General features: G+C 46.1%; 1 protein-coding gene across 4 annotated transcripts; it reads right to left on the bottom strand.

Moving 5' to 3' along the window:
- Positions 1-818: 818 nt before the first annotated feature.
- LOC149342197 (adhesion G protein-coupled receptor L2-like) lies at positions 819-26,569 on the bottom strand. Of its 4 annotated transcripts, none has more exons than XM_089544478.1 (12): positions 26,481-26,569; positions 24,278-24,517; positions 22,493-22,633; positions 21,112-21,212; positions 21,028-21,045; positions 14,848-15,093; positions 12,865-12,979; positions 10,747-10,981; positions 7,291-7,458; positions 2,943-3,161; positions 1,969-2,071; positions 819-1,089 (listed from the first exon to the last, which is right to left on the bottom strand). In XM_089544478.1, exons 1-12 carry the CDS (start codon positions 26,548-26,550, stop codon positions 877-879), a joined length of 1,869 nt encoding a protein of 622 aa, XP_089400604.1. In that variant the 5' UTR covers positions 26,551-26,569; the 3' UTR covers positions 819-876. The 4 variants fall into 4 exon arrangements, with proteins under 4 accessions (XP_089400604.1, XP_089400601.1, XP_089400603.1 ...); XM_089544475.1 differs by having other exon boundaries at positions 24,278-24,526; XM_089544477.1 differs by having other exon boundaries at positions 822-1,089; positions 14,848-15,090; positions 24,278-24,526.
- Positions 26,570-27,487: the final 918 nt, after the last annotated feature.

Raw genomic sequence — 27,487 nt, forward strand, 5'->3', positions numbered from 1 at the left:
CAGCCATAGAGTGCGGCGCTTCAAAGCACTTCTGTTTCCAAGATAAATTGTGCGGAGCCAAAGTAAAATATTTGCTCATGAAACAACTCTCCGCAGTTTATAAAGTCGCGGAAAAGTTGTGAATTTATAAAAAGACAACTAAATAGTCTTTCCAGAAGTGTTGAGACCTCTCTTGAGATTCGCAAAGCCATTGCTGCTGGCAAACCTGTGGTAAAAATAAAGGTCCCTACCCTACCTGACCCCTTCCTTGCAGTTCTGAACACCGGTAGTGCCCCAGCTGGCTAAACCACTTGTTTTTTGTGTCGTTTAGTGCTTATTTTAGTTTATAAATTATGCCCTCAGAAAAAAGATCAATAACAGCTTTAAGCCCGATGCCCGCCTTGGAGCCAAAAGGTAATTCATCACTGTGCAGCGTCTTTGTCTTGTAAAATTGCAAAATAACCAGCAATTCCAAATCTGTTTTGAAAATTTCGTACTTTTTCATCATCTTTTTTGCTTTGATGAAGGCAACATTCGTGAAGCCTACCGGCTCTTCTCTTTTGCGCAGTATCAGACTGATAACATTGGCGTCGTAGCCGAGGGTGTCTAGAATTCGCCGCCTTTTGTGCAATCTGTCTGCTACAGGCTTCTAGCGACATTGCTTTGTCTACATCGTGTAAGCGATCTGTACCTCAAAACGCGGAACTGGGAGGAAACCATCAACCCACTGTACGTCCGAGAAACCAGCTTGTTTGTCGGTTCGTTCAATCGAACCTACAGAGCTGTAGACTCAAGCAGGTCACTCAACGGCTCTACGACTTATCTTTTAGGGTAGACCAAGTAAGTGGCGTATCGCGGCAGACTGGAGCCGTTTCTTTTAGAGTGCACCGTGTGAAACTATCGAGTGTAGCCGATAGCTCTCGTGAGTGGGGTCGCGCTGGTCGCAATGCACTTGCCGTATCCAAAGATAAAGTAGCGTAGGTATCGCTTCCTCCATGTGTCGAACACGGTAATCAGGACGAAGGTGATGTGAAAGCCTTCCAGGAGCATCCACGTGAAGGCGGCCAGAAAGAAATAGTGGAGGAGTCCGGCCACGACTGCGCATACCGTCTGCGCATGGGGGGAGGTGAGGTACAGTTGATGGTTGCAAGGAGAAAAGGGAGGAAAGAATAGAAGACAATCAGCCACTGCGTTGCATTAAAAAATACTTTATTCAAGAAAACACAGCGTTACAGTTGCTCCACATAGCACAAAGCAGTACATACATAATCCACGACTCATCGATGTTAGAATACAATTTGGTCGGTTTGCAAAACAAAAGAGATATATCATTACACCGCGTCATAAACCTCCATGCTCTTAACATACTGTGAAAGTGCATTAATTTATTTTGCAAGTGAAAGATTAAACGAAAACTCATTTACAAATAAACGATCCTTCACCACGCTGTCAGGAATAAGTATAAGCGTTCGTTCGTGTGGCTGCTCGAGACAATTTCCCGCATATCACAAATACAATACTGACGAGAAGACGTGTTATACTCTGCGTAAAGCACACGGCGCGTTATATTCATTGCTCACTTTATAAAGTATCGGCTTAATTATCCCTCAAACATAGAGAGGAAGCGTGCACATTCACATATTATCTTCGTTACTTTGGGTGTTTATAAAATATATATGTGTATAGGAGCATGCAGAAGTGTGTATAATAGATGCGCATCTCTGCATAACTAAATAAGAACAACAGGTCTATGGACAGGTCACAATGCATGCATTTATATTCGCCGGTAACGCCGTCTTAATAATCTTTATAACCACTGACCGTCTCCTTTGCCATGACAGATGTCTGTTTTTCGTCTTCTTGAGAATAAAAGATCGTGGCAAGCTTTTTAGCCGATGACCAAGGTGGTTTGACGAAGCCCGCCTCTACCAGCACTACTATGGTTGAAAAAGCGTACAGCACTTCGTTGCAGACGGTTGCGATCTGTACCTTGTGCTTGGTTTGGTCAAGGCCGAACATGAGGACAACTTCCGCGATGAGCAGGCAGATGCACAGGTTCAGGTGGATCGATGTGCGAGTGTTGCGGAGAGACCTGCACCGGAAGTATTAAAAGAAAAATGCAACATTGCCACTAAGAAGCCATCTGGCTTTTTCCCTGCTATTCGTTGTCGAATGAAACCAAATAGTGAACGGGATAATATCTATGCAGTAAAACAACCAGATATGCTCAACAATAAAGCTTCAGGCAGCAAGGTGGCTTGTCTTGCATCGCCTCACGAAATCATAACTGTTGTGCCACGAATAGACACACGAATAGACGTACACTCTGTCCAACTAAACTTGGACTGTTTTGGCTGTGGCATTCAGCTACTGAACTTGTAGTTCAGTAAGAAAAACCAGAAAGTAAGAAAAGGGGAGTAAGCTTTTATCTAGCTTACTCTAGGGAGGACAACTTACTGCCTTTTTGCTACCATAAAGGCGTATTTGTGTTTGTAGTGTACATTATAGAATCCCAGGTGATCAAAATTAATTCGGAGCATTCGACTACGGCATGCCTTACAGCCCACAACCTTAATTTGTCGCTTAAAAATGTATTCACCTTTCCTAAAAGGCAAAGGGAGCTTTACGTCGCGGCTTGTCACCTAGAGTGCTGAGAGATCTAAAGTTGGAGACAGCCAACTATAGTGGCGAATTCTAAAAACTACTGACAGCTAAATACGTGTCCACGATCAGTAGATGTTTGTGATCGTACGGTGGCCTCCTGTATTGCAGCTCAGGCACAGACAACGCGAGCCATCGGTCGACGCCAGGTTTATCTTCTTCAACGGTGCAGCGTTCTGAACTTCGCACGGAACTTAACAAGATGTGAATAGATTTTGGCGCTTTGGAAGTATTTTTCCAGTGCCTTTCACAGTTAGCAATCGTCCGGCAGTGCGGGTGCACTCCAATCGAGAGCCGCTCACCTGAAGCAGCCGAAGACGGCGACGCAGAGACAGAGGCAAAGGACGGACGCGCTGCAGCCCGTCCAGGTGATGATCCGCAGGGGAAGCATGGCCCGTTCGTCCTGCGGCAGCGCTCCTCGCAGGTCCATGAGCATGGCGAAGTTGGAGAGGTGCTGACAGAGGCAGACCACGTGAGTTTCGTTGCGCCTGCCGACCTCGCAGCCCTCGGGGCTCCACTCGCTGCGAGAGGCCAAGAGAAAGGTATGCGCTCAAGGGGACGAAGCTATGCTGCACAACTGCGACAGTTTGGGAAACATGATGCTTTTCTCTGGTTGCGGAGTTTTAACGTCCAGAGAGGCTGTGTGGACTGTGAGGATCGCCGCAGTGGGGAAATTCTTATTTGTTAAGACCACCTCGGAATGCTCACGTGCAGCGATGTTTCTGCATTCTGCGCCCATCAAAATGCAACTGTCGCAGCCGAGATAAGAATCCTCGGGAACCCACGCTGAACAGGTGAACGGAATAACTACAGAGCGTCCGCGGAAGGGAAGGGCGGAAAGGCGAGATGTCAGTTGGCCACTGTACACGTGCGACTTAAAAAAAGTGTCCGGGTGGAGGTAGGGGAAATGAAAACAAAAAGAAAAGCACCCCAATGTCGTCCCGTCGTTCATGGAAAAAAAAAGGGGAAGGGGGGATACGATATTGCGCTTCTATCTCCTTTTAATCCTTCTATGCCCGGCGATTTGTGCCTGCGCGCTCTCTTTTTGCCGCGATTTTTTTTAAAATTCACTGTGCCCATTCCAGTACACTTCAGTTGCTACCCTGCGCTTGTATGCTGTATCTTTGATACTCTGCGTACATGCGTGCGTGTGTGTGTGGGGGAGGGGAGGGGGGGGGGGGGTGCGTGCGTGCGTGCGTGCGTGCGTGCGTGGGTGCGTGCGTGGGTGCGTGCGCAGTGTTTCTTCATGGTTACTCATCCTCTGTAGTGCTTTTTGCCGCCGCGAAAGCTGTCCCCGGAAGCACAAGTCAGTTTTGCTGCCGGCGAGGAAAGCGCGTGTGAGTGGAAGTTGAGAGGGGAGAGGAACTCGCAGGGCCGGCGCGCTTGCTGCTCTCCTAGCAGGCACGGTTGACGGAAGTTGCCATGGAAGCTGAAATATAAGGCAAGGCTATGTACAACCTTGATTACAGCAGAGATGACGTTCGGAAGTGTCCCCAAAAAGCTCTATTTTGTAGCTTTTCGTTTCCATTTCATTTCAGCGTGACGTCAACCATGACGAAGGCAGCATGATGTGGGAAAGCAAACGACGAATCGCAAGCACGAGCGGTCTGGTCTCGACACCGCCGCTAGCCACCCTACTACCTCGAAACGTAGCGACTGAGACACTGACGGACTAGATGAGGAGGTGGTAGGGTGGCTGTCGCCGATGGCCACCCTACCACCTCCGCATCCAGTCCGGCCGTGTCGCAGTCACTCAGTTCCACCAATCTCTAAACCAATCGCCACACAGCTTCCTTCCCGGGACGGAAGTAGCGCTTATAAAGCTTGCCAGGCATGTCAGACGTGTCGGGATTCGTAATTCGTGTGTCTTGATTCGGCGGGTTGGCATGCGCCGGCTCGGCGTTGCGGTGTGTGCGTGGAAAGTGTGGCTTCATTTGCATGTTTCTTCTATGAGAAGTGTGACGTCATTCTTCACGATTCACATCAAAGGGGGCAGCCACCAAAGGCACAGGACCGAATGAAATGAAAACAAAATAAATAATCGGAAAATAAGGCCTCTTAATTGAGTTCTCTTTCTATGGCGGGAGAGAGAAACAGCAAGTCTTCTGTTACGGCATACTACTATTTCTACGCCATTTACACTGCGGGAGGTCTTTCAAGCAGCTGTCGCTGCCAGAAGAACACACGCGGGCTCTAGGAAGCATCCATCTAGGCATGTTCTTACCTACGCAACTAAACGTACAAAGTTCCTTGCCGCAACCCTAGATAAGACCGATCGATAAGAGTGCTTCACTCATATAGAGTGCTCTGTTAATAGTAATCCGCTCAGCAACGTCCGGGCCTGCCCTAAGTGGGCCGTCGGCCGATAAGAGCCATCAGCGAGGAAATGAGCACTTGGGAATATGTAACCCTAGCGGCGGTAATCAGTGACCAAAGGAAAAATGGTGGGGCGACTCGAATCGAGCAGTGTACGCGATGGAGCTAACAGTTTGTCATGCAAGTTATCGAAGCAAGCACCGAATTTATTCCGTGAAGTGAAACATCTGCGTATGCTGCTTAAGGTGCTGGAAAATAGTTTAAATGTGGCTACGCAGATAGAAAGTTCAAACTTGATATGCTTCAAAGCAGCAGCTTTTGACGAATCGATCTCGTAAGCTCGTTTCGCGGTGTTCGTTTTCAGATGTACGCCCCGTACCTCCGAAATAGATTGCCCTTGACTGGCTGCAGTACCTCTATAGCGTGCTAAGCGTTCCGTGTAGCTTTGCAACCGTTGCAGATGCTGCGGCCCGTGTAAGTACTCTTGTCTGATGGAGACGTTGGTCACTGAGGTTTGAAAGCGTTAATAAACATGTGCGTTACATTATTGGTTTCAATATCTGTCTAGTGTTTCCTGTATCTATATGTTAATTGGGCAATGTAGATAGCTTCTTTTTTGCCTTGAACATTGTTTACTATACTTTAACGCTTATTCTTCGTTTACCCACTCATCGACCCTCGAACCCTCTTGAAAGCATTGTGTGCCCATGTAGACCGGGTACGTATCGAAGAGTACGAATCAAAATAAATTTGTTACCATTGTTATATAATTTTACGCGTTAATGCTAAAACATTCCGCCATCCACCGAGCACAGCAGACAAGAACAACCATGAAAGTGAGCGAAAACTGATCTCTGAAGTTTCGCTGCTATTTCATCAGCTCGGGGCTTGCACAAGTCAGTAATTACCGTACTGACCTTCCGCTTTTAGTCTATTACCCTTTCTCTGCTCTGAAAGCAAGCAAAAAAAAAAGAGACTTTGCTTTCAAGCTCTTCACGTCAAGTGTTTTCAGCGCACCACGTTGCCTATCAATTGACAAGCTGCCCACTTTGATAGAATGCGAGTCGGCAACTCACTTTGGTCGGCTACGTTTCTGTAATCAGAAAACAAGAAACGTAAAGGCAAAAGGCATGAGCACAGCAAGAAATTCCGGAAAAGAGCATTTTTCAACGAGAAGTTGTTTATGAACGAAATTATTCATATATCGTAGGACTGCAACCTAACAAGCAATACATCCGCAGAATCCCCTTTGGCAGCTTGTAGTTTCTTCCTGTTTATTGTCGAAAACGCACCCATCTGGTTTCCATGGCGGCCTTAACTACTCGATCTTTAAATTAAGATTATGCTACTACTACGACTATATGCATAACGATATCATACAATATTTCACAGTCGCCACACAATTAAAACTGTTGTTTAAGAAAGTTGGAGGAGTGCCTCATGTGTTAATATCAAAAAGCACGAGAAAGAATCGCAGTGATACCTTAGATACCGACAAAAATAATCAGCTGATTTCACTTGTATTCTGCATTATTCTTGTCATTTACCATTACTCTTTACCTCTTTCCCCATCCAGACACTTCGCAGGAACGCCGCACCTATTATATTAGTGACGGACCGGCAGCCCTGTTACACGTTCGCAAAGCATAAGCATACAATCGCGATTGTAATTATCCCCAAGCTACAGTAGATCCAAGCGCTACGTGTCGAAGAACGCAAACGTTGCGCAATGATGTCACGCAAAGCTCCGCTCATTGCTGCGCCTCAGGACTTTCATCCGGCTCAAAAATGCGCGGCTAAGTTTCTTCGCGGACGTAACTCGTGGAATGCGGCAATTCCAGTGCGGCCTGCGCTGGATGGAAGCAGCTTGCTCAATCGGACTGTAGTTTGGATCGCACGGTCTGCACGGCGCATTTAGCGTCATGTCTCTGTACCGGCTCTCCTTCCTTATCGCGGGGCTTATCGAAATAACTTGGGCTTTCCGGGCGTCGCATTTTACTTGCAAAATGAAGGTCCGGTGTGGCGCTCTATTTATATCACCCGGGAAAGCTTACTTAGAGCAGGAGGAGAGTGTCGGAACGCTTAGGATGAAGGCAGCAAATGAGTCTTTCCCGGCCGATACCAGTTTCCGAACTTTATTACCTCCTCGGGACGTGATGTTATGCTACATAGCTGAAGGTGGACCACAGTTCTGCCGCAGAATAGCATACTGAGTGTGTGTGAGCGTTTAAGACTGAAGCAGCAACGACGCGCAGTGGCTTTTGAGTCCATAATTGGCCGCATAGCCACATAACAGAGATACCACGAGGCGACGGGACGTGGGCGTGAACTCACTTGATGAGCGTGTCCCAGAAGACGCAGGTGGGGTTTTCGGCCTCGTTTATCAGCATGGGAAGAGCCAATTCGACGTGGGCGCCCAGCACCAGGCCCTGGGCTTCGGTGCCGACGCGGATGCTGATCGCCGGCGAGTTCAGCTTCTGCTTCGGGTTCTTGGCGTCCGTCCTGGGTGCGTGCGCACGAGGAAGATGAGTAGCATGACTGAGTGCGTGCGTCTCTCCCTAAGCAGGGTTCAGTACGATGTCAGTAATTGAGCATTTAGAGAACTGCACGGATTCGGGCTGGCTGGAAAGCCCATGTCGGGCCTGGAAATGTGCTATTTCGCACTACCTGGACTGGGCTCGAGCTTGAAGTTGCGGGCACATGCCGGACTCAATCCTGTGTGTACTGTCTTGGTCAAAAGTCCTAAGGGCACAGCGTTCACCTGCAGTGAAATTATTGTGTCTGGGATGCTCCGTGTACCGGATTATTCAAAACACAAGTCAAGCAGGAAGCTTCTAGAAGAAACCTTTTGGTAGCATTTCAAGGACCATCGGTCTTTAGTAGTGCCATAATAGCTCTATTATAGGGCTGAAGCGAAAAGTCTTTGGCCTTAAGACTTTTGACCAAGACATACATAGAGGATCTCTGTACGACTTTTAATTTGTTATTGCTGGCTGAAGTAATTTCGGAGTGTTCTAGCAACGACACCGATGAAACAGGGCCACTGTGCTGCCTGAGAAAAAAAATTACTAAACTTTTATTTTTTTTTAGTGTCTGTTAATGCAGTTTGCTCGCGCGAGGAAAATTACAGCAGTATTATTTTATTTTTACTGTTGCCTGAAACGTTTAGGAAATGAAGGAATTACAGCACTTAAATGTTTACATTCTTTTATTACTAAACCCATACAAACAATTGTTTTTAGACACAGAATAACCGAAACTTCATTTGTAGACCGACTTTTACCAACATCACTCGCAGTGGGATGTCCAAGTAACTGCGCAAGCGCACGCCTGGCCTCCTCGAACGGTTAAAGAGAAGTTAAGAAAAAGAAACTTGTGGGCCTTTTTAACCACATTCGTAAAGAAAAAAATACGATATCATTCACACTGCTTGCTATGGTGCCGCAATGACTGTCAAATTTTCTGTCCACTGGTAGTCATGCGGTTTTTATGACGTCGCGACCTTCTCAATCACATTATATAAGAAAGCACGCAAAATCCAACAGCGGGCTCTTATTACAGCGGCGTTCTTAATGGAGCGTTTTAACGCATGACACACTGTTCATTTGCATCACTGCATTCGTCAACGGTGATACACATGATCGCTGACGGGCTGTTTAAGCTATTAGCGAGCACACGCCGTCGGATATACCAGAAGGCGCTCCGAATCTTTTTTGCTCTTTTTTGTGTGTTAACGCTCACTACTGATAAGTTGAAGTCTGATAATTAAGAATCGCTGGAGAAGGACTTACATTCGATTTCTCGACGGGCAGCCGTCTGTTCTAAGATACTCTTTCATGGTCTGCCTTCGCCTGCCAAAAACGCATCTCTACGCTACGAGAAATTCCATTGAAGAAGAGCTCATTGGTTTGGGACGCCTTGGATCTTCAAACACATATTACGCAATAAACTTGCGTTTTTGCTGTTCGTCTCTATAGAAACACGGCCACTGCTGCCATGAAATCAACACGCGAAATTGTGCTCATAAAAAATATGTCATTCCTTCGTTTTCGACGTCGGTTTAACATTCATACATCGCGGGCCACAATAAACGACTGATTAAAAATCTAAAGACAAAGCAAAGTTTATTGCAGGTGTATGCAATCCGTTTTATTTCCCTCTCGGAGCCTGTGAGCTATTCACAGAGAAGATCACTGTTCCAGAAGCCAGTTGTTCTAGAAGCCTTATCATGCCTTCTTTTTGCATTTTTTTTTAAGTGTTGTCGCGATTTCAGCGGCTTTTCCAGCTACTTTTTTACTTGTGGAGCAGGAGACTACTTGAACTCAGTAAGTAATTAACATTTTATTGGGGTGCTGGAAAGTGCCCTGACCCGAGCCTCAGTTAAAGGCCGATTCACACGGCGGTCCGTTCGCCTGCAGCTCGCGCACTACGTGTTCATGCGTCACCACATTAAAAGGCGCGCTGTCGGCCCGCGGCCTGGTTAGCGCGCTTCTCAATGTGCTGACGCTGACGCTCATCAGAGTGGTAATATAGCGGACCCGAGCGTTGAGTCTCGGGCTGGGGCCGGGTGAAGTGCCCTAATTATGAGATCACCTACGGGTAAGCTAAATATGCATGCATGGCTTTTGTGCTCATCTGATTCAGTCCTTCAGAGCAATGCTTCATGAATATGAATAGCCTCTTTTATTGTTTTCTATCCTCCTGATTTCATTAATTCTCTTAGAGCTCGGTCTATCTACTGATTATCTGAAGTAGACATTGTACCTATCTTGTTCACCCTCCTAGCGTCGGCTTTTTGTGCATTCCTTACGTTTATGGTTTGCTTATATGCCTACTAGATTAATGCGACTTAAAGGAATGAATATGAAGAGCCTCTTTTACTGTTTCTTATCTTCCTGATTGTATTCATTCTCTTAGAGGTCACTCTATCTACTGCTTATCTGAAGTAGACATTGTTCCTATCTTGTTCGCCCTCCTAGCGTCGGCGTTTTGTGCATTCCTTACGTTTATGTTTTGTTTATACGCCTACTAGATTATTGCGACTAAAAGGAACGTGTAAGATATGTGTGCTCGTAGAAAAATATGCAAAGATGAAATTGGTTCTGTCTTCGTCATGAAAGCGCAGAAAGACGCGAACAAAGCTTGTTAGTTCCGTATGCTCTTTTATTGTTAAACTTTAGCTTATTGGCTCTTGCCAGCTGCTTTCCTGTACATGTCTCATCGCGTTTTCGTGGAGTGCGCCTACGCTTATCGGTTTCACTCTGTTGAGAAATACTGCGGAAATCGAGCTTTCCGTTGATGTTCGAGAGCGATGAACTTCGAGAACACTCATTCTGTACTGCTACTTCGAGCTGTGCACGTCCACAGGCGAATGTGCTGCGCAGAGTGCGTATTGACACATCTCCTCTGTGTGCTAAAAGACACTGTAGGCCGCGCCCGTGTTCATACGTGGAGGTATTTTGACTTGTTGGTTTTTGCACGGTTTTGAACCATCGTACGAAGCACGGGCGAAGAGAAAAGCGATATATAACACCACACTGCGCTGAACGCAAGACAGAGAATGAAGTTCAGAAATGTACTTTGGTATGAATGCACTGTGTGTTGCGTAGTTCAGGGCCAATGCGTTGCTTCCTAGATCCTCTTCGCTGCTGGTTTTGTCCCCGATAGCCTCCTACAGCGTCCGCCCACACTCGCACCCCCACCCAAGTGAGTAATCATGGCGGCAGGAACAAAAGGACGCGAGGCCCGTCCGCGGAAAACACACTCGCAAAGGCAATCGGCCTCGCTCACCCGTCGTCGTGTAGGAGCTTATCGAGGTGCGGGAATTCGGTAAACACGATCACGACCGCCCCGCCGTCGCCTGTGGCGCCGCTGTCGCGCACGGGCTTCCCGCCTTCGTCGCTCGGGTGTCGGGCGAGCCGAAGCTGGGCCGTGCTCTGCGTTCGGTTGAGGACGGTGCCGGGCCCCGGAAGGACCATGGTCTGGTTCGCGACGTGGGTGGTCGTGCTCGATATTATGTTCATCTCTGCGAGGATTGAAGGAGAGAAAAACTTGCGGTCCGGTTATAGCTCCCGCTGAATCTGTCTGCTGCGCAGAACATTTCGTTCAGGTGAATAACGAGCTGTGGCTATAATGATGATGATGACCATTACGATGGTGGGGTGGTGGATGGATTCGTTACAATGGATGAGCCATGGTTGAGTCGAGCTCAAAATGCTAATTTCTGCCTTCACCACTTCCTCTTAGTTGGCGAGTGAAGGTAATGCAAGTTTAATTAACGACTCATAGTCATATACTTACGCAATTGCAAGGGTGTACTTTATCGCGCTTTAAGTTATGACCCACCGAGGGAATTTGTTCAACTTATCGGGACGGCTCAAAGTTAATTGAATTTTAGAATTTTGTGTTGAAAAATAGCGGACAAAAACGACAAGAAGCAGTCCTTTAATGGATTTTTCACTGAAGACAGCCTTTGCTCCTATATGAAAAGTAGAACGTTGCGCGAGTCAACGGCTGGCACTTCGGAAGCGGATGGCAAAAACGAATGCCGTCCCGTGTTGCGGAGAAAATACGTTCAGTAAGGCATTCATGTTTAATAATGGCCACTACCTGGAGTGTATCACACTACTGGCTCGAAAAACGATCTTCAGTTGCAGCGTGTTGCTACTACATCTAATGGCACACATGTACACGACCCTTCGGTAAAACACCACTCCATATTAGACTGTCGACAGTGGGCCATATGCTAGCTATCATTCATAAAATGGCAAAGTGTAAATTCGTGCCTCTCGCGCAAGCGGTAAAATTTTCTGAGCAAGTTGCGCCAAAAGTTCCGAATTGCGTGTTGTGTTCGACGACTAATGCAACAACTGCCCTTGAATCACGATCAAATGGTGCCTTTGTACAAACGCTGTCGTTTACATGCAGTGTGCCTGGCCCGTACGGGGCGTTTCTCACACGCGAAAACTCGCCGTGCAGCCCAACTTGCACCATCACGGGCGCAAGAAGCAGGCGCTTGAAACGCCTATGACGTCCATGACGCCCGTGATGTGGAAACGATCAAAACGATCCATGCGGGCCAGGCTTTGGACTAGCGCCACTGACGCCACGTCTCTCTCAGAAACTCGCTCTGCATCAATAGAACGCGGGGAACTGCGCTTTGCTAAATTGTTGAGTTGCACGAACCCAAACCACACGCTTTGCATGCCCTTCCCGTTAAAGAAAAATGTGTCACCATACCTTCCGAGGAAACGTTATACAAAGAACATCAATGGGACTCTCTATATTGGTTATATTGATTTTTGGTATGTGGAGTAAATTTAACATTCCAAGGTTGCGCATGGGCGATGAGGGACGTGGTAGTGGAGGGCTTCGTAATAATTTTGACCGACCGGGGTTCTTTTAAAGTGTACTGACATCATGCAGCACACGGGTTTCTTTTGGATCTCCTTTCCAACGAAACGCAGCCGCCGCGGCTGAGATTCCAACCAACTTCCTTGGGCTCAGCGGCCGAATTAACCCACTGTTCATAATGATGCCCATTAGAAAGGCTGGGCGCCTTTTTTTTCGCTTGTATGGCATGTAGGGAGCCGTGAAGACAAAAAGCCGGAGTGCCCGTGTTCGAACCCAGGCGGCCGGGTTTCGATGGAGGCGAGTCGGAAAGACGCCCGTGTGCTGCGCGATGTCAGTGCACGTTAAAGGTCCCCAGGCGGTGGAAATTATTCCGGAGCCCTCCACTACGGCGCCTCTTTCTCTCTTTCTTCATTCACTCCCACCTTCCTCCCTTCCCTCGCGGCCCGGTTGAGCTATCCGCCGAGAAGTGAGACAGTTACTTTGCCATTCATTTCCCGAAAAACTATGCCTAAAAAAAACAATGAATCCGGCCGCAGAGAACTGTTTCATGCTTACGGAAGTTCACGAAATTGAGGGTCGTCTGTTGTTCTTGATTGCTGGCGGTGCTGAGGATTATTCCGGCGACATCCATAATGAGTAGCAGTGTTGTCGCGCAGCTGTGGCGCGTTTGCTGCGTGGAGAAGAAAAAAGGAGAGTAGTCACAGCAGGGCATCGAACTGGGTCACTTGGAAGCGGTTCATTGTTCTGCAGCTCGCATAGGGGCGCAGACAGGGTGCAGTCGAGTAAACTGCGCTTTTTACGTCCCTGACTCACTTTGTATCCATTTTTGTGCGCCCTTCACTTAAAGAAGTCATCAGCTGATTGCTTCCAAACCCAAAGGGTGGCAAATATTAGTGTTGCATGTCCCTTCTCGCTGAACACTCGCTGAGACTCATGGAAGCATCAAGCTCTTTGTCGCTATGCGCATTATGAAAGTTTTTACTTGAGGTTTGCTATCGACTGTTCTCTTACTGACAGTCTCTTTTTAAGTTCTTGCTGTCGGGCTACAGTATTATATGGGCTAGAATACTGTCGATACTTTGGCATAAGCACCGTCTGCTGAAAGAGTTTACAGCCTACTGCGCCGTTCTGATCAACGGCGCGATGGACTGAGCACATCTGCAAACTTTGCTCTCAGGACTTTGTCCTGGTGCTTAAATTCCTCTTCCTGTGTTTCTTAAGAAGTATTGTCTATTGAAAAATAAACAATGGCGCATATAGCAATCAATGACGCATATAGCAATAGGTGGCAAAATGTTGCCGAATACACAAATCTGTATGAATTGATATTTATCACTGCTTGTTATGGTATACTGACTGCATTAAATAAGAAGTTAAAAATGTGTGTTGGTGATAAATGATGCGTCTATAACTGTGCTAACATAACCGGCAGTCTTGCCAAGTTTACAAAACTACAGAGAAAAGGCCGTAATGAAGAACTTATGTCATTCATCTCTCTCTCCTTTTTTTCATCATGTTTCCAGCACACGCTAAGAAAATGATCGATAGTGTTTTTTTGGTCCTGTAGAGCAAGCATCTCTCTTTTCGTAATGACGACGTGTACGCTAAAACAGTGCCCTACTTTCACAGACAGACAGACAGACAGACAGACAGACAGACAGACAGACAGACAGACAGACAGACAGACAGACAGACAGACAGACAGACAGACAGACAGACAGACAGACAGACAGACAGACAGACAGACAGACAGACAGACAGACAGACAGACAGACAGACAGACAGACAGACAGACAGACAGACAGACAGACAGACAGACAGACAGACAGACAGACAGACAGACAGACAGACAGACAGACAGACAGACAGACAGACAGACAGACAGACAGACAGACAGACAGACAGACAGACAGACAGACAGACAGACAGACAGACAGACAGACAGACAGACAGACAGACAGACAGACAGACAGACAGACAGACAGACAGACAGACAGACAGACAGACAGACAGACAGACAGACAGACAGACAGACAGACAGACAGACAGACAGACAGACAGACAGACAGACAGACAGACAGACAGACAGACAGACAGACAGACAGACAGACAGACAGACAGACAGACAGACAGACAGACAGACAGACAGACAGACAGACAGACAGACAGACAGACAGACAGACAGACAGACAGACAGACAGACAGACAGACAGACAGACAGACAGACAGACAGACAGACAGACAGACGGACGGACGGACGGACGGACGGACGGACGGACGGACGGACGGACGGACGGACGGACGGACGGACGGACGGACGGACGGACGGACGGACGGACGGACGGACGGACGGACGGACGGACGGACGGACGGACGGACGGACGGACGGACGGACGGACGGACGGACGGACGGACGGACGGACGGACGGACGGACGGACGGACGGACGGACGGACGGACGGGCGGGCGGGCGGGCGGACGGACGGACGGACGGACGGACGGACGGACGGACGGAGTTCGGATTCCTACACGGACGCACCATGGGCACTTCGTTCCAGGGCTTGTCACTTCTCAGCAGTTCGTCGACAGTGCTGGCCGTGAGATTGCCCACGCGCTCCGCTTGCGCGGCGCTGGCGATGCGGCCGGCGTAGATGTCGCCAGTGTCGCTTCTCACCACGCCCTTGTCCAGAAGGTCCACAATGGCCACCAGATCGCCTCCTACTTCCAGCGAGTTGCTGCTCACAAACTCGCTGACGGTCTCGATGATGTCGGCCAGGTACTTCTGCTGTGCGAAATCGGCGTGAGACTCCACCGGAGATTGTTTTAGTAGCATGGAAGGTGGTGTTTATTTTGGAGATTCTTTAAAAGGATGTTTATGTACATTGCGTCATCTATTTTGCGAAGCACTTCCTACACAGCTGGTCTGTCGCAGCCTTTGTTTCTGGTATTGAAGCATAGGAATCTTCCCCAGGTTCACTGTAATGGCTTAATTGGCATTGACTCCTGCCACCACGCACAAGATTATGAGTTCGATTTCTTCCTCGGCGGCTGCAATTCCTTAAGGGCGAAGTACAAGAACCGAATACACTGATATTTAAGCATGTGTTATACCACCAGGTGGGTAGAAATAAGTATGCTGCCCTTGTCCAACTCATGACTTTTTGGTCGAGAGCATGTTTTTTTTACATAAAATCATTTCCCTTTTCTCATTTAGCGAGTTTTCACTAAAGGATTGTTTTGAGCCACATTGGGTGCAGAGATCGTACATGTTTTACAATTAGATTTATATTAAGGATAGAAACGTGGCAGACTGAGAATGGCGTCTTTGTTCTTGGAATTTTATCCAGCGCTTTACCGAAGACAGCGTGTGTGACTACGACGCAGTTCGTCCGACACTGTCGTCTCTTTGAATTACATATGTTTGTGAAACTTAGCCATCACACAGGACTGTCGGCCACTCTGCGTCCGATTATCGCAGGCTATTGACCGCGCGCACTGTTGCCACGAATTCCAGTCGTTACTCCAAAATCGCAGAGGAACAGTACTAATTTCAAAGGCTGTTTCTCCGGCTTTACAATTTTTTTTCAGACATGGCACAAGTGGCGACGTCAGGTGGTCGATGCGGACGAGGACTAGCTCGAGGTTATCGTGTTTGCTCTCCTGGACTCTGGCCAAATCCGGAGCAATGCTTTTAGTTAAAAGCGTTGTGAAACTGCTCCTTGTGATCCCTTCCTCTGCACACATTACGTTAAGAGCAAATAGAAGAACGTGAGGACACGCCTGGCCACTTTCTGGGGAGGATGCCGTAGCTAGGTGCCCAAACTTAGGTGGGTTTATCAGTAGATAAAAATTGAGAGCCCTTCTGGTGCTGGCGAAGGAACCCGCGCTTCTTAGAAATATTGCAGGTGGAAGATAAGTCTTCGAAGCAGAACAGAAAAGAAAAAAAAGAGGATAGCATGGAGATGTAGAAAGAAACTTGACGCTGAGAGACTGGCAAAACGCGACATAGAGCTAAACGCAATATTTTGTCAATTAGCGCCCCTAACCTACAAACGTGCGCAGATATCAATCGGGTACGTAACTGTAATAACCCAACACATGTCTACTGCAACTCAAGGGTGGTGAGACTAGCCTCTTCAAAGGGAAGAAAAAAATTGTGTTGGGAAACGAAAAAGCAGTCAGAAGGGCAAGAAATTATGCAGCGTCCTGGATTATCGTGTTTAGTTATTACAACTGGAATGTAGTGTTATCGCTTGGGAAATTCAGAAATGTTTTTGCGCCTCACGTTATTGCGAGGGGTTTATTTTAGCAGCAACCTACCAGTGGGGCAAAATGGCCCATTGTGGTATTTTGCAATGCCAAAAGTAACTATTAATTTTTTTGCTCTCTCCAATGCTCTGCCCTGGTTTTGCCACTCCCACAAGAAAGGAGGCACGAAAGGAAGCTCCGGAGAGCGTCAAGCAGCGCCTACGCCAACAAGCGTTTTAAAGACTCCCAGTGCACCATAGTAAAAAGAAAAAAAAAAGTGAAGGAATATCAAGAGGAGGAAAATGCACAAGCTTGCACCAGAATTCAAGTCCCGCGGTCTTTGCGGCGGGCAAGCACTGCTATATTACAGCACTTGGACAGTGAAACAACCTCTATTCGATCTGACCCAAAATCACGTTCAAAATGTCGTATTCACATGCCGCGAATAGATGACAACCGAATGTTCATCCGGCAAAGAGTACGGGAAGAAGAAACAACCGTGATATTAAAACATAAAAAGACTTAGAGAGCAGGCAAAGAAGTGAAAAAATTTCGAGTAGGCAGGCTACTTGCGAAGCCTGGCTGAAGAAGTGAAAAGTCTGTAACGGGTCATAGAAGAAAGCTGCTCTGGGTTCTGTCTGGGTGCGGTGTTTTCAATGTAGACAGGCTCACAAGGATGGTGTTGGTGCCCAAGGTGCCAATTTTGTGTGCATTTACACGAAAACTGCATAAAGTGAATTTTGGAAGGGGCGTCTCATTCTGCCCCGCTGGATGGGGAAAATGCGACGTTTTTAACTGTTTAACAGCATGCTGGCTTCTTGATATTTAGTGCTCATAATGCTTAGAGTGAGCAAACAATTAGACTATATTTGTTTGCTTACATTGTGAATTATAAAGAGAGGCCGAGAATTTGAAAATTATTGGCATTTCGCCGGAGGTGAAATGCAAAATCGACCGAGTACTGCGCGATGTCAGCGCGCGTTAAAGAACCCCAGGTAGTCTCAATCAAACTGGAGCTCTCAACTTCCGCGTCCTTTATAGCCCGTAGGTTCCTTTCGGACGCTGAGCCCCACATATCATTGTTGTCAGAAATTTCAGTCCTTACTGCAACATCGTGGGGCCAGATCTTCGTTACTATGATTTATTGTCTCTGCGGCTTTTTCATTTGTGCGATGTCAGTGCACGTTAAAGAACCTCAGGTGGTCGAAATTTCCGGAGCCCTCCACTATGGCGTCTCTCATAGCCTTAGTCGCTTTGGGACGTTAAACCCCATAAACCAAACCAAACCATTTGTTTCAGAGATGGCACGTGTAGCGGAACAGGCGACCGATGCGGACTAGGGTTGTCTCGAGGCTCGTGCTTGCTCTCGTGGACTCTGGTCAAATGCCGGAGCAATGCTTTCAGTGAAAATCGCTGGAAATCTCTCCTTGTGGCCCCTTATTCTGCGCACATTACATAAGGAGCAAATACACTCCTGGCCACTTTAAGATGATGATTCTGTTGCTATGGGCGCGAAAATAAGCTGCTTTATCAGTAGATAAAACTACGAGTGCTTCTAATGTTGGCGAAGAAACCTGTGCTTCCTGGAAGTATTCCCGGCGGAAGATAAGTATTTGACATTTATTTATTTATTTATTTATTTATTTATTTATTTATTTATTTATTTATTTATTTATTTATTTATTTATTTATTTATTTATTTATTTATTTATTTATTTATTTATTTATTTATTTATTTATTTATTTATTTATTTATTTATTTATTTATTTATTTATTTATTTTTTCAAGATACCCCTAAAGGCCCTCTTCACGAGGGTATTACATAAGGGGTGGTAAAAATTACAACTTGAATACCTAGAAGGAACATCTAACACCGTATTGATCGTGCAGATCAATACGAAGAAAACATGGAAAGAAAACAGAGACCATGCCAAAGTTGCAAGGACCCGAGAGCTGCATAAAAAAAAAAGAAAAAGAAACTAACGAAATTTGCTAATTTTTCACCGAAAGAAAGAGGGATACGAGGACAAAAAAGAAATGTGAAGCAACAGGTGCTTGTCCTGTGGCTTCACATTCCTTTTTTTTAGTAACTCTGGACCTCCTGCTTCCATTCCTCTTTTCTCAAAGGACCCATTTTATAGCCCGGGTGGCTGAGACCCACATAAATTGAGGGACGAAAGACTGCGAATTGTTACTAGCGAACAGCTGGCGATAGCAACGATCCAACGTTCCATTAGATGCAGATCACATGATTCTGAGGAGTAGACGTCATCCTTTGTTCTTAAGATGTACTGGCACTGTGACGACGACGAAGGTACCCAATCACCGCGCACACTACATTCCATAGCTTTCATTTTGTAGTCTGTATGTATGTCCTTTTATTAAGTCACTGTATAGAGCAGTTTGCGTATTGTGTTAATTTTGTTGTTATTTTGTGCCGATCCCTGGCTGAAGTCAACCAACTCTGTTGTGTGGATATATAAATAGACATGGTGGAAGATGACAGCGAGTTCGATGTTTGTCGCTCCCGAAAGCTGTGCTTTAAGGTCTACAAGTATACAAATGTGAGCCTTCAAGGTCCGTAGAATAAAAAATGAACTATTGAAAGATTAGTCAAATGTTTAGGGGAATCCCCCAAGGTGGAGTAGATTTGTAATAAGGGAGTAATTACTCATTGGCATCCACCCAAGTGCAGCCATACGGCTACAAAGGAAAGCTATACAGCTTTCTCAGAAACTTCGTAGTTAAAGAAAAATTCGTCCTGGTGCGGGGTTCGGGGTAACGTGGTAATTACTCCCTTATTACAAATCTACTCCACCATGGGGGATTCCCCTAAACATTTGACCAACACACTTCCCACTTCGAGTTACTGATCAATTCGCTCTCGCCCTACCATAAGCTTGCCGTCCCGGTTAGCTCAATTGGTAGAGCGACTGCTCCGGTGAAGCGGTGGTCCCGGGTTTGAACCCCGGACCAGGACGAATTTTTCTTTAACTACGAAGTTTCTGAGAAAGCTGTATAGCTTTCCTTTGTAGCCGTATGGCTGCGCTTGGGTGGATGCCAATGAGTAATTACTCCCTTATTATTGAAAGATTAACCTGAACTTAAATGAGCCTAGTAGCTCGCCTTATTCGTAGTACTGTCGTTGAGACATGCAGCTTTTGTAATAGTTACAACTCAGTAATTGGAAATACGACTGATTGCTCCGACGAAGTGATCAGCGAGTAAAAACAAAGGATGGCAAAAAGGGTTGTCACAGGACTCAGTGCTGAGTCCTGTGAGAGTCTTTTCCCGTTCTTTGTGTCTCACGCTGGTTATTAAGTCGGTGCTGTTGAACAACTACCAATTAACTCCACTTGCTTCCTTAGGTTGGTTGCCGCAGAGGAAGTCCTAGGGACCTTCCGTTCACTCTAGCCAGCAACGGCACCGAATGATTTCACAGACGAGCATCCGCCGTTATTTTTCGTTTCTACACACCATTTACGGGTGCCAGCACCACCCACTCAACTTGGGCGAACTGCCATATAGCTGGGCGGGACATACACCTCATTTCTTACCGGCAGCATGCTGGCTGTCGGCCACTGTGTAAATAATAAAGTTCTTTTGTCACACTGAAGATGTAAATTGCCTCTTACGGTTGGTTGACGCCCTTTTGAGGCTAAACTCAGTCAGCCCTCTTTACAGCCGTGGTGAGATGGGCTCAACGTACCCTCGCGATAGCCTTTGGGTTGTGGATGTTGACCCAGCAACGACTAGTGCGGATCAGCTTTATAGCACTGTGGTAGGAGCAGCCTGAATTGATCCCGAGAAGCCTTAATTCGAAGTCAGCACGGCGCTCTCAACCTTTTTTTTTCTTCGTAGTGTGACCTACGTTGGTATGCATAGTTAACGTCCCGAGGCTGCTAATAGGCTATAAGGGATGCCGTGGAAGAAAGCTCAGGCTTAATTTCGACCGCCTTGAATTCTTTAAAATCCTATCAAGCGCATAGAATACGGGTGTTTTTGCATATTGCTCCATTGAAACGCGACCGCCGCAGTCGTAATTCGATCGCGCGACCTGATCCGGTGTTGGGAAAGTCCGTTATACAGGGGCCACTGTAAAAATGGTTTCACTAAACCCTTGGTATATTTAAGAGCTGAATTATACCTTCATAGCTTTAGGTTGGCGTACGAACTGGTGCCGAAAAAAGTTCGTGTTCTCGTGCCCGTACCTGCCAGAAGTATTCTCAGAGGAGATCTAGATAAAGCATGTGTACTCGCCTGATCTGGACAGACCCCTCGGAGCTATGAAGGACTAACACCGTTCACTGTGCCGAGCTTAGTAACTGCGACATGTTTTGCAAGATACTCTAACAAGGAGAGGAATTTTAGTTGTGGGACACAAGATTGCAGCTGTTATCTTTTTTTTTATATGTAGGCGGTGGTAATTCGCTGTTCTGGCACAAAGAGAAAAAACGTTGTCTGTCTCACCTTCGAGCCTGAAGTCATCTGCAAGAAGAATGAAAACTCTGTTACAGCATGCGTGTGCCGAAACCTCGTGGCACAGAACCTTACCTGACTCTTCAGCAATAGGACGGACGGCTGCACGCATTGCGCTGTGTTCGGACGCGGTGACTTCCAGAAGCCCCTGGAGTTGCAGCACCATGTCATAATACCTGTGAACCAACACTTATAAACAGGCTACGGTCTATAAACGGCGCTTCTTCTCCATGTCTGTTAATCCTCGAAGCATTTCTGTCGCCCTTGGTTGCCTTGGCCCAAAACAAACACATTTTCCGCCTGAATAGCATATACAGGCTTCAGGAAAGCTTTTTAGTCAGTCCTCAACGCAGAAAAATAACAGTTAATATTTTGAAGACATGTATAGAAGTTTGAACAATGTGCCACTGATGCTGAAATTACGAGCGCCCGAGCGATCGTGCAATAACGTTTTGTTTAAAATCAACCACATGACTTTTGAAATTTAGAAAAAGATATTTAAATTATTACTGGTCGCAAAGTCTGTATGCAAGAAAATGGAGAATGACGTGCAAGCAAGTTATCTGCTTAGTCAGTAATTGTTCATTGCGTTCGCTAGATGGTGCAAAAGACCACCCCAATTGCGATATGAAGGGTGCTTCGTTCACTCGAAGTGAAGAACTCACCGCGAGGTGTATTCCACTCTTAGCAAAAACTGCTAGCTTCGCTTTGTACACATAGCGTCTTAAAAGCTCAAGCGTTGAGTTTACACAGCTGCTGTTGAAGCAGAATGGTAGACCTTGTTCTGAAGGCTTAACAAATAAATCGCCGGAGGATCGCTGTTTTCTTGGAAGGAGAGAATGTGACAAGCAGTTTTTCCTTATAGAACTTTACTCACCCATCAGAACGCTGACCTAGTCTAAATCCGCGAGAATGGTGTTGTGAGAATTATTTCTCACAGCAAACCTTACTTTAGGTCTGTTTATTCAGAAACGTATAAAGCCCCAGATTGCTTTAATGCGAATTAAACAGTAACTTTTTGCGCACCGTATTAGAACAATTCCTAATATCCAAGGCCAGAAAATAAAAGCTTTCAAAGATACCTGTCACAAGCTATTTCCAAAGGGATGTGAATTCGTGAGGAAAAACCGCTAATTTTGCACTGTTTATTCAGTGATTTGAAAAGGTACCGCTTCTAAAGCACTTTTATTCTAATATCTCAGGACATCGACCCATTTTCCGCGTTTGCAAATGTTCATTATCCTTTATTATTTTTTTTAGAAGCCCTTCGTCAATAGTATGACGGCCACAGTTCTGATGACCAAAAAGTGTCGATTGGCAAACAATCGGATGTTCTGGCAGAACAAAGTTGATAACGGCACAATAGCTCCTGTGTTGCGTCCGTTCTTTTTTTCGTTGTGTTCGTCGCAGTTTCTATACAAAGTGTGCGGTATTCGCCACCGCGAGGAAGGCTTACCGACGTTGCCGGTGGGGCAGTCCAACTCCGCGCACTTCTGCCGAGCTGTGGCCGGCCACGTGATGCCTCGGTACACAGTGGACTCGCACTCCTCCTTCTCCGGCAGCGGACAGCCGGTCTGCGCCTCAGGACTCACAGCGGCTGCCGTAAAAATAGTGTTTATAGCTTCTTGTTCGATACAAAACAACAAAATAAACGTCCCGAAGCTATACGGGGGCTATGAGAGACTCCGCAATGGAGGGCTCCTGATCTACTCCGACCGCCAGGCTTTCTTAAAAGTGCTCTGACGCCACACAAAACATAGACGCTTCAGTATCACGCCTCCGAATAAAGCGGCCCCGTAATAGATCCTGTGATTAGATTCACGCCGCCTGGGGATCATCAACTGAATGTCGCAGTACTGAGGCACCTCGATTGTTTGGCCTGTGCGATATAATCCAAGTTTAGAAGCTATAACTTGGTTCAATGTTGAGAACCTGGAAAGTACAGGTAGTGTGGAGTGCGCTGCGCGACATTCTTGCGCTGGTTTTTGTGATCGGAACCAATTTAACTGAGATTTTTATGAACAAAAAATAAACTTCTTCAACCCTAGGTTAGCTCACTGACCAGCCGAAAATGAAAGACGGGCCACTATTGGAATCAAGCGTAACGCAGTTGTAGCTAAAAAGCCAGGTAGATGGAGTCTTAATTACAACTCGTCCTGACTCCTAGAGGGCCATGGCACGATTTATAGCGGCCATTATTGCTGCCTATTCAACGTAAATTTCTAGCTTAGGCCACTATTCTAGCACTAAGCTTACGCTACTACGGCATGTAAAATTACTATCACATAAACCGCTCATCAGGTAGAGGCTAGAATGCGTATCACCAGTCCGAAACCGACATCGTCCTTATCTACGGTCAGACACAGCTCTTGAACGAAGCGGCAAATGTCCCTCAAAGGAGGACCTCCAGTAAACGGTGTCGACCGATTTTCATGAAGCCATGGTTAATCCACTTTTAACTACTAGCAGAGGCAGCAGGGGGTAGCAGATGACAGGGGGTTAGCCGCGACTTAATATTATTAACCACAGCGTCATGAAAATCCCTCGATGCCATTGGCTGGACGGGCCTCTTCTGAGGGGTGTCTTCCGCTTCATTCTTTAATTGTACTTCACAATAGCTAATGCACTTCAAGGTTAACAGAATCCCGCTCTAAGATCAATTTATTCTGTCTACTCCTTTAAAACCAGCGTAGCGGCATTAAAACTTCAATCCGAGCCTTTGAACGTTGGCACTCGTCGTCGATATCGTTAGTCTTTGCCTGGTTAGTAACGTATTTCATAGTTCGCTCAATCATGCCCCATATATAGCTCTACCGTCACACATACCCTACCGCATTTTGCAACCTTTTCGTATTGCTCGACCACTTACTAGAAGCGCTACGTTTACTGGCTCACTTTTTCCTCGAACAGCTATTTGGCTGGAGCAGCCTTCCTCCTGCCGTTGCAGCCATCACCTCCTCATCTACGTTCGCGACAACCGTGTCTTCTCATATGCAAAACCTGTAATCATCATCTACACGTAATCCCCCCCTCCCCCTTTTATGTGATTCCCAGAAAGGGGTCTTTTAAGGTAACAAAAAGAAACGAAAAAAGGACGCGTATGCTACATGTACGATGTAGGTTTTGGTGTTTCCGCGTCTATACTTAAGTCGAAAGGCGCCTTGTGCGAGAAGCGAAAATATACCCGACGCATGTTCGTAGAAACGAAACAGCCTGCTCCTTTACACGCACGCACACTTACGATTTTCCCGGAACAGCGCCCAGACTTCCGCAGCTTTCTGCATGGTTGCACGGCGGTACCGACGGTTGGATTCAGGTGGCAGCACAAGCTTCTGCTCTTTCAGCAGCATGTTCAGGCGCCGCTGGAAGGCTTCATCGGCGGGCGAAATGGTACTCGCGTTTAATGCTGGCTCTGAAAGCAGCACTCCTGTGACTGAACTTGCAGCTGAGCTCGAAGCTGCGTTGTGTTCTTCCTTGGGACCTGGAGTGACTGCAAATTGCAAACAAGTTAGCTTAGGTGTTGTCGCCTGCTACTGTCCGCCTCAATGCTGCCGTTCTTGCACCTCTGCGTTTAAAGAAGATTTTCAATTGTTATGCAGTGCGACATTTCTTTGTATCCTTTTAAGTTCCTGGTGCATTTTATGTTAAGCATTTTACTGGGCAGTACATGATGCAGCTATGGGGCTTCACCAGTGGTGGTGCTTGCACAGAAACTCGCATCTTTTGTCCTTGTATACGAAGTGGTGGTAGGCACATTCACACATTATTGATACCACGAGGACTGTTGTGCCTGTGAATATCCTTCCACATCTTGTGAGAAGTGTTTTTTTATGTATGCAGAAAACAATTGCAGGTATTTTAATTAATTGTTTTCAACAAGGTACCTTTGTTTGCGAATATGTTTAAAGATATGTATGCCGGCTTGCTATGTGTGCCGGACTGGCTTGCGCCAATAGCCAAGAAAATATCAGGGCTGAATTCGAGACCGATTCATTAACAATCTTTCGAATCCGTCATCAAATACTTAAATACATTTGAAACATAAGATTTTGGTCATGGCTTCATCTACTACTTCTAAATTCGTGGAAGAAAAAAATGTACAGAAGATGACCACAGCCTTGGATTTTCTTCGAGCTCTTTCCTTTTCTTCGATCATGCAGGTTTACTTATGGCAAACTGCTTATGCCGTTAGGGCATTAGCACCTCAAAGAAAGAAAGAAAGAAGGAAAGAAAGCAAGAAAGAAAGAAAGGAAGAAAGAAAGAAGGAAAGGAACAAAGAAAGAAAGAAAGGAAGAAAGAAAGAAAGAAAGAAAGAAAGAAAGAAGGAAAGAAAGAAAGAAAGAAAGACAGAAAGAAAGAAAGAAAGAAAGAAAGAAAGAAAGAAAGAAAGAAAGAAAGAAAGAAAGAAAGAAAGAAAGAAAGAAAGAAAGAAAGAAAGAAAGAAAGAAAGAAAGAAAGAAAGAAAGAAAGAAAGAAAGAAAGAAAGAAAGAAAGAAAGAAAGAAAGAAAGAAAGAAAGAAAGAAAGAAAGAGCATATGTAAGGAGGTAGGTAGCCCAATGCCAACCTTACACTTGGGTTGTTGGCTTTGCTTGCAACCATGCATTATTATGTTGTGTCCCAGTGGTAAATGTAACGTTCTCGTTTGAACCGAAGGCAGATTCACTTACGAAGAAACGAATTAGATGCAACAAAGTGTATTCCTCACGCCCTAGTGGAGGCCGGAATTGTCGGTTGCATAATAATGAAACATCTGCTTTTATATTTTACCAAGGCTCTTCGTAAACTGCGTGGTACTTAAGTCACACAAAACAGGAATTATAACAAATCCGACAACAAAATGCGAGCAACAAAAAAGCAACGAGGAAATGTCACTCCAAGCACAGTGTAAAAGAAAAAGAAAACTCCCAGAATATTCGCCCTCTCTTGCGTAGAGGCGGCATCATCAGTTTTTCTACCCCCGGGACCTACGTTGAAACGTCCCACTCGTACTGTCACTATAGATAATACGCATTACAGGCAGCATGCTATCTCATCCGCACCCCCCCCCCCCTCCTTCCACTGGACAATATTTTAATTTCCTATAGCACGGGGACGTAATAATTTTCCGCACGACAAGGTGCGGTCTGCGCCCCCGAGCCCGAAGAATTGCGCATCATCTATCGAAAAAAAAATCTGAAAAACAGCGCTATATATGAAGCAAACAATTCGTGTCGGATTCCACTCGTGCAAATTAAAGCCAACACGGAATCTGGCCGATCTGAAGAGTAAAAAAATAATAAAAAAATCTATCGTCAACAAACAGTGACAGTCACTGCGTTTACAAATGCGTTCCCTCTACATACCAGCGCTGTAGCTAAATCTTGTAAAACCCTGATTTTAAACAAGCACTGAAAAGACGGGACACACAAAAATATCTGCAGCCGACGGTAATTCAGGAGCTCACCCTTTTCCGCCGTTAGCACTGCAGTGAAGTACGCTACAAGGCACAGGAGCTGCTGCCAACGGGCCTCCATGACGGCCGATGCCGTCTGAGTCCCGTCTTTTTGAGGTTACGGGATGTTTTTCGGCCGGGTATAAATACTGGGCCCGTGTTTGCCAACTCATTAGCTTGGTTGCACGCACCTGTTATGGTGAACCCTGGCTTCACTGATAAGCGGCCCCACAGTGGACAAGCCTTATGGACCTGCACGCTCCTGCGGCAGCTCCGAGTGCTCTCCGCGCTTCAAGTCTGCCTGGCGCAATTACCCACTCGAGAATGCCGCCCGTGCGGCACGGGTTCTAAGTCTTTGTTTCCTCTTGTGTACGCGCTGAAAAACAGATGTCTAAAGAGGAGTGGCCGATACACGCCATGGATGTCCAGAAAGTTTTACCTCCGAACCTGTAACCATTTCAAACGGAGGCTGAGGACGACATCATCCAATTTTCGTTCTTTGTAAAAATCAGTTGCTTTTATTTTTTGGTGACTCTGTTAGCAGTTTCTCGGAGGCAAAATAGGAATTACTGACGAGTAAATTGGAGTTCAAAACGAAACATTTTTTTTTCAGTCACCCGATTAAAATTCGCGACGTGATTGATAAAACGGAATCCCTGATCACGGACTGGAAGTCAGCAAATGACAATGTGGTCGTCTAAGGCATCCGCGAACAACTAAAAATGATGACTGTTTCAGTAATTTTATGTCGTTTACGCATAGGTCACACACACACATCACCCATAGCTTCTTATTAACAAAAAAAGACAAACCTGTGTGTGAAATGTGTGGTGAGGAGCTCACAGTTAATCACATTTTAATTTCTTGTTCACATCTCGCAGAACTTTGAAAAAAATTTTTACTGTATTTTACAATGAACACATTCCATTTCATTCTGCATTGCTTTTAGGCGAGCAAGCACTCCTCGAGTTTTCACTTCTTTGTAAGTTTCTAAAGAGAGCCAATGTTTTAAATATAAT

The sequence above is a fragment of the Amblyomma mixtum genome, chromosome 5, assembly GCF_055824585.1.
Source record: "Amblyomma mixtum isolate Tamu chromosome 5, ASM5582458v1, whole genome shotgun sequence".
Taxonomy (NCBI): Eukaryota; Metazoa; Arthropoda; class Arachnida; order Ixodida; family Ixodidae; genus Amblyomma; species Amblyomma mixtum.